This window comes from Olea europaea, unplaced genomic scaffold, assembly GCF_002742605.1.
Source record: "Olea europaea var. sylvestris unplaced genomic scaffold, O_europaea_v1 scaffold317, whole genome shotgun sequence".
NCBI lineage: Eukaryota > Viridiplantae > Streptophyta > Magnoliopsida > Lamiales > Oleaceae > Olea > Olea europaea.
Genome location: NW_019250508.1, coordinates 29,270 through 37,553, shown reverse-complemented (window position 1 = coordinate 37,553; position 8,284 = coordinate 29,270). Strand labels below are relative to the sequence as shown.

The following is an 8,284-nucleotide window of genomic DNA, read 5'->3' as shown; positions in this document are numbered from 1 at the left end:
TTGTTGTTTTTTTTTTTTTTTTTTTTTTTTTTTTGTCAATTATTGGTGGTGAGGTAGGGTTAGTAGCAATTTTGAAGTTAAAAATGAAAGTTTGTTGGAGGTGATAGCGAAGATGATATAGGCGGTGGTGGTAAGTGCTTGGTGGCAAATTTGGGGATTTTTATTTATTTATTTATTTATTTTTTGTAGGGACTGTGGTGGTGGTGCTCATGGTCGTGGTGTTTGGATCTAATGATGACACAGGGTATGTTGGATCTGATGGTGGCGATGATCATGGCGACGATGGTAGTGGTCTAACAGTGATTGTGGTTCTGGTTCTGGTTGTGGTTGTGGTAGGGTGGAATGGGGTGATGTGGGGGGTCGTGGTGGTTGTGGTCGTGTCGGTGGTTGTGGACACAAGTGTTGATCATAGATTATTTGATTAACTGTAACCATTAAATTGGTTAATTGTGACCAATAAATAATATGTGAATCATATAAAAAAAACAAATTGTGACCAAGGAATGATGTGTGGTCTAAAAAATTAATAATTTGTGACTGTCTAATAAGTTGTAACATATAATATTTGTAATCTGTGACCTACAAAAAATTTTATTCGGGACCCAAAAATAATATGTGACCTATAGATTTTGTGATTTGTGATCGAAAAATAAGTTATGACTAAAAATTAATCCGTGAGTAATTAATTTTTTTATTTGTGATCGATGAACAAACTATGACTTACAAATTTTTTGAATTGTGATTGTAAAATAATTTGTGACATAAAATTTCACATTTGTAATCAAAAAATAATAAGTGACTAATTAAATTGTTAATTTGTGACAAAAAATTGTATAGATATGTGACTTAAATATATTTAATTAACAAAAAAATAATTAATTAATTTAATAATAAATAAATTTTAATAAAAATCTGATTTTTGAAGTTTGAAACTTATTTTCTTAATCTCTTATTTATCAAATTTTTCCTTCAATTTAATTAGGCTAATGATTTAAAACTGCCCAATCCACTTTATTTTTTTTTTTATTATTATTATTATTATTATTTTTTTATGTATGCACACACTTTTTCCTATCAAAATTCAATTGTTACCTACTAAGTAATGTTATGTTGTTTTAGCTTCATCCTTTATTTACTTTCATGCCGAGTTTCAAAGTACACGAGTTTGCATTTTGCTCAAAATTTAGGCATAGGCATTTCATGAAGATTTTTGTCTTTTTACGTATTTCTTGGTATGATTTCCAAAATATGTACGGAAAAAATTTGATCACTCGAACTTAATCTATTTGACTTACCACTACACTCACATGAAAATTTTGTTTTCAATATGGTTGAAAAATTTCCCTATCGAAGCGACTACCCTTGGTCAAATCAAATGCTTAGGAGTGAGTTTTAGATTCAATTGTTCAAGTAGTTGGTTTCGTTATTTGGCCAGAAGGAAAGATCGCTCCTCGTTGGTTTTACAGCCTATCTGATTGGACCCGAGTTCTCAGCCAAGGAAACATGATGGAATATTAAAAGATATATTATTTATTTTATTTTCAATTTGCAGCTTATTTTAGGAAACATAATGAATATTGATTTTATAGTCTTTTTCTACTTCAACTAGGACTAATTTAAACCATATATACATGGATCTTATGTAATGTAATTCAAATATCTTTTGATAATGAAATAAATTAGTATTTTCTCCCAATTTCTCTCTCTTCTCTCTCTCTCTCTCTCTCTTCTCACTCTGGCTCTCATTTCTTTTCTTTTCTTCTCTTTCCTTACCCCTTTTCCTATAACTATTCTATAACATCCTACATCAAGTTCACTAGAGGAAAACAAAGCACAAGAAAGACTACTCTAAGGCCATCAACTCCAACCCTACACAAAAATTTGAATTAAGTTGAATTAAGCTTTGTACAATTTTTCATCAAATCTTGCACCAAACTTGAAACGGTCTACAATCTATTACATCAAAATTTGCACCAAATGAACAACATTTCATCATTTTCTCCATTTTTTTCATTCTTAAAAATTTATTTAACTCAAAAATTATTTATTTATTTATTTATTTATTACTACATAAATTACAAATTAAATAATTACGTTTAATTAACAAAAGTATTGAATTCATTAATAAATTAATTAACTGTTGTACAACAACAACCCTAATAAAATAATAATACAATAAAATTAGAAATTAAATTTGTTGTATAAAAAAAATGAACACAAATACCCTTAACAAAAATTTAGTGTAAAATGAAAAGAAGGGGAAAAAGGTACTTAGCCATTTTCGTGCAAAATGGTGTAATTGGTTGGAGATGGATTGCACCAAAAATTTGGTGCAATGGAATATGGGTAGGAGATGCCTTAAAGATTAACATGAACAATTTTGATTCCTTCTGCGAGCATAGGGCTAGTTCGTTTTGGTTCTTGTTCAAACAATCTTCTTGTGATTTCTTGTTCTTGTAAAGTTTAAAGAGCACTTACACAAGAATCACCAACCTCTTAATAGATCACTCTTTTCCATTAAGCAGATTGCAAGTATTTGAAAAAATGCCAATTACAAAAAAGGAAAAGTAACAAAAAGCAAGTTCCTTAATATTAATAATTAATCTATTTGTACAATGATATTGTACAATATTGTTGACAATGATAGGTATGATGAAAAAGTGTTGGTTGATTACCTTTAATTTCATCATCATTACAGAGCAATTTCGCCAGTGTACTCTTTCCAGAGCCACCAGGAGCCGAAAGCACAACAATTGGCACTTCGTCCTTTAGCAGCATCGCCTTCAATTCCAGAAGCTGCACATCTAATCCAACCACAAAATCCGGAACTCCCGGAACACCACACCAACCTGAAAACCCATTTTTTTGTTAATCAAATCACCTTGTAAGTGAAGTTTTTATTGTTGAGAAAAATGTAGGAAAATCTGAAAACTTAATGAACTCCAAGGCACGAAAAACGTTATTTTTTAAGAGATGTTTCTCTCCTATCCAATGAAGTCACGGCTGGGGTATGATAGAAAATCTCTCTCAGGATACAATGGAGGCGCTTGATTCAAATTGTGACTATTTGATCAAATCAAGAAGACATTCGAAAAAGAACTAATGATGCCAAGAGAAAGAGAGAAGAATATTTTTTAATGTGTTTTGCAAACGAGAATTCGCCCAAAATTTATAGAAATTGAGTCAACCGTTTGAATAGGCGTGTCCCTTGAAATGAAGAGCACATCTGTTGGAAGTAACATTCAAAACAAACAAGTCGATCCCCGTTGTGCAGCGGCAAACACTAGTTGGGGCGGCAAATCATTCGCAAAACAAAAAAATAAATACATGCAAATGATGAAAAATATCTAATATTTATTCATATTTAAAAACTAATTACAATCTTATCTAGGAGGGGAGAATAGTACCTGCAAACGCATTTGAGTTAACATTGATACTTTTTTCTTGGGTAGAAATTATTTTATCCATTTTCTCCTGAAGAACATTTACTGCCGCGGCAACACTTTTAAAGTCTCTAGCCAACTCAGCCTGCACATTTATCTTAAAAAACCACGACAACGAGCTTTCAAATTCTTCCAATTTTTTTGCGTATGAATACTTTTTTGGATTCCACGGATCGATTTTCAAGCACTTGAGAACGAGCACTTCGCCTTGTTTCAGCAGCTTACTGAGCATCTCTGCTCCTTCTTTTCGGTAGTCTAACAATCTGTTCAACTTCTCTATGTCCTCGACAAATGGCTTGATTGAAATCAGAGTCGTTATCAAGTGGTCGAGTTCGGACCTAAAACTGGCTACTCTCATGGCTACGTTTAATACAGATTTCATTAAAAGATCAAAAGCTACACCGGTAGCATCCCCTGCGAGCGAATCTGCCATTTGTGCTTCGAAGGGAACCCCAGTTGAAATCTGCTTATGGGAATTGAAAGGAAGGAAATGCTGATCAAAGAGAATTTTTCATCAAGAAGAAAAAATACTTTAAACCTGCCTAATCTTAAAAGCGGATCAAAATTACTTATATTTTTTTTAGCTTAGCCAAAACATGTTTAGTACACTACCTAACTATTCAAATGTTAAATACTATGTGCAATTGGTTTTTGATTATTGTAGCCTCATTTGGACCGATAGTTAGAGTACGTTCAAGATGAGATTCTTTATTTTTAAAGAACATAGTTTGTAACTTAAAGAACATCTATAAATTTAGCGAGTAAATATTTTTAAATACTTCAACAATCTCTTTATCTTTAACAATTATTTTTATTAACCTTGATACATATTTATTATTTTTTCCTATATTTTATTTTTACCAACTTTCTTCCAAATAATTATATTATTGCCCTCAATTTTCTTTGTATATAATATTTAATTGAGTAAATATATGGAGCATTAAAAATTGAATATTTTGAATGCATTTAATTATAAAGTGAATTTGGAGCCAAACTCACTCTGTATCTTAAAATGTTAATTTGAAAAGTTTCTTTGAGCGTAATTTTAAAGATCGATATTTTAAAATAAAAAGTAGTTCACTTTTAAAAAATCTCTTGAAGATACCCTAATTGTAGTTTGTTTCGGTTTCAAGGACAAATGCCAAGATCCCTTTTTTTTTTTTTTTTTTTTTTTTTTTTTTTAACGCTTATGTGAGTACTCGAAAATATGGAGTATTGAATAATCGTGATACTATTTAATTGAGATGTATAACTAAGACTCTTTATCAACATATTTATATAAATTAAATAGAAATAAAGCGTACTGAATTTTCATACTTAAAAGGTATTAAAAATTTTCTCGAGCCCTTAATGTTGTAAGTCTGTACTCTGATTAAAGTCGTCAAAAGAAATCCAACACTCCATAATTGGAAAATCTAAAATTCCAAGTGGTCTTCATCACCACAATAGTCAAGGAATTCCAACATCATCAAGTCACTCTGAAATCTTCATTTCGTGCTCTAATTTCAAGTCCCTTGTTCCATTTTTATTTTCTATGTTAATTTGAGTTTCTCTAGATGTAATGTGCCCTATAATTGCTTGGACCTAACTTTTAAATGTTAACTTAATTTGATCTTTTCGATGTGGTGTTTCTATATGTGCTATATGCTTATTGCATCTTTTTAGTGTTCGATGGACTTTATTCTTTATGAAAAATGTGATTTTTTTATTCCTATTTTTGGGGTATTCTATTGATATTTTTTGAAGAAAAATATTTTTCAAAAGTTGGTAATGTGACCATATATTCCTAAAAAATAAGGAAAATATCTTCTTTAGGAATGAGACTTTTTTATTTTTTAGGCAACTCTCTCACTCTCTCTCTCTTTCTCATTTACCTACAATTAAAAATGGACAAATATAATTTTTTTTAAATTGAAAATTAAACCAGTCAAACATATTTAATTAATAATTTCTATACAATGGTTATATTTGAGTATTCAGCAAAAACGGAAATTAAGGCCGTGGTTGGTTTGCCGTATTCGGCCCATTTTCCATTTTCTGTTTTCGAAAATGCAGAAAACACGTTTGGTCCGTTGTTTTTGAAAACACATTTTTGAAAACGAGTTAAAATTTATAATTGAAAACGTAAAACGACTTTTTATCGTTTTCAGGGTTTTCAGTTATAAATGTCGAAAACCCTCAAAACGCGGAAAACGACCCATTTTCAGTTATAAATTTTAACTCGTTTTCGAAAATGAGTTTTCAAAAACGACAGACCAAATGCGTTTTCCACGTTTTCGAAAACGAAAAACGAAAAATGGGCTGAAAACGACAAACCAACCACGACTTAATATTTTTGAGCACAATTGTAGGATCTCAGAGAGAAAATTATATTCTAATTCAAGATCACATTTGTTGTATTTCGGTTACTATTACATAAAATTAATTCAAAAAAATTATCACAGTTTATGAAAAGGCGTGACTTTTTCAAATAACACAAGTACGGAGTATTTTTCAGAATGTCACAATAAAGCAAGATAGATACCATTTCCGCTCGAGATATATTGTAATATTGTTCTGATTAGATTGGGAAGTAAAGAGGTTGGCCATGCATACACTTCAAACATTTTGACATTTGAAAATAAAACAACGGGAATATTTATTTAAAAACCAATTAAAAAAAAAAAAAAAAAATTTTAACAAATATTTTAATGTTTATCAACTCTATGAAGCAACAAAAACTAATTGAGAAAAAAAATTATGTTGTTCCGATGCTAAAATGCGTAGATAACTTATACAACTAGCATTTTTAACATCTATTCTACCATTCCCCTCTAACAAAATCGATATATCACACATTAATTTCCAATTTTCACAATGCAAATTCAAATCTTTTGATTATTTTTCTCCCTTTTGTCATTAAAGGACATCGCGTATATACTTTTTGAATATTAAAGCTTTGAAACATGCACAATTTTATTAAATGTATGGATGGCTATGAAAACTTTAAGTCTTTAACACAACATTTATATGTTTGATATTATATACGCTGAACTACTAGATTTAAAAAGTATAAATTGTTGAAACAAAATTCATGCAAATAATTGAAATCTCATCCAACAGTATGCTTGTGCAATATTGAACTATAATTGATCAAATAAAATATGCGCCTTTTAAGTTGACATTTTACCAATTCTTTCTAATGAATTATTATCACTTCTGATGTAGTTACAGAAATAGCTAGGACAACTTCTGATGCCTAATGGGTCGTGTTCGGATTTGTAATAACCCTTCAACTTCTGATGCCGAATGCCCAACTTAATCAAAATGATCAATCGTATACCCTTTGTGCCTTCATCATATGGATATTGAGGAGTGCGGGGACATCCCCCGGAAGACATACAAGACCCACCCTCTACTCTCCGTTGGTTGTTGGGGCTGGTATTACCTATCACCTCACTCAAGGGAGCTACCACTACTCGAAGCAATAAAAAATATGGAAAACATCACCAACCTCAATAAACTATTGCCACCGGGTCCACAAAATTTCAAAAAGTTCCAGTTAGTCCCAACATTTAATTTTGTTGCATTGTTTTGAAGGTTGGGAACTAAAGTTGTGACTTGTGATATACGTTGGGGATTGTTTCTACAATTTCCTTTGAAACTAAAGATGTAATTATAGATTGCTCTATGTCGATTCATGTGATTTTGAAATACTCCAATAAGAGCGGAATCAAAATGGTCAATTTATGAAGTCATTTTCAATTGAAGATATGTTTCTGAAATTTGGAGTGCATGGTAATTATTCAACTCCGATTAGCTGTACAAAATATAATAAAATGATGGGCATCTGGGAAATGTACCTATAATCTATTGAGAATTATGAGGAAGGAGAGCAAACGTGCCTCTTATTTTATTTAATTTCCATCTTCCTAGAATCATGGACAAAAAAAAAAAAAAAAAGGTTTTTACTAGGTATCAACATTTAAATAATTAATGTAATTGGCAATTTTCAAAGATTGAACTTACTTTGTTGACATGCGACTGCATTCCCAAGCGCATGTGATTGACAGGATCATATTAATAACAATTAGCAAGAATACCGCTGACCTATATATTTAATTGATAAATTTGTCGATTAAGATAAAAACAACCGTTTACTATATCGATCACAATTAAATAATTAGTAAAATGAAACTGCATTGTTGGTCTGCGACTGTATTTACGTGCGTTAATTCATTTATCAGTGGGATACAAGTGTGTGACTTCATTTTCCATTCACTTATTCAACTCGAATAATGGAGTCATAATGTATATTAACTGTATTAAGCAATAAATCAAGATGCTCTGAGTAATGAATTAAGTGGTTCTATTGTCATCTAAACTGACTATGAATAGATCTAATGATCAATTATTCTGGTTAAATAGGAAGTCATCTAAGTGCATCTCCAATGTTTCAATAATTGCTTAAGAACTATCGTGGATCAGTAACTTTAAAAAATGATATTATTTTGAAAGATAATAAATTCTAGTGCAAGATTTAAAATCTATGCACTCGGATGCTTTCCAACAGCCAACCAGGGCCGGTCCTGGGCTGAGGCATTTGAGGCCTCAGCCTCAGGCCCAAAACCCTTAGGGGGCCCAATTTTGCTTTATTTCATTTGTTGAGTTCTCTGGCTAATAAATTGGGTTTGCTTGCAATTGTCCTTTGGTTGATATTTCAGAATTGACGTCGACGAGCTGGTTTCAAATTTAATATCTGTATTTTGGAAATCTTGCGTTTGCTTTATTATGTTATGCACAGAAGTTAATTGACATACAATTGTAAATCAATGTTTATGTTAATTAGCGTCTTCTACTTT

The 8,284-nt window shown here is 31.0% G+C and overlaps 1 protein-coding gene across 1 annotated transcript in view; it reads right to left on the bottom strand.

Moving 5' to 3' along the window:
• LOC111385450 (probable disease resistance protein At5g66900) overlaps positions 1-3,939 on the bottom strand; it is a 16,209-nt gene extending 12,270 nt beyond the window's left edge. Inside the window, exons 1-2 of the mRNA XM_023009837.1 lie at positions 3,408-3,939; positions 2,676-2,849 (exon numbers count right to left, since the gene is read on the bottom strand). Coding sequence (XP_022865605.1) covers positions 2,676-2,849; positions 3,408-3,876 — 643 coding nt within the window. The 5' untranslated portion in view covers positions 3,877-3,939. The remainder of the gene's footprint in view (positions 1-2,675; positions 2,850-3,407) is intronic.
• Positions 3,940-8,284: the final 4,345 nt, after the last annotated feature.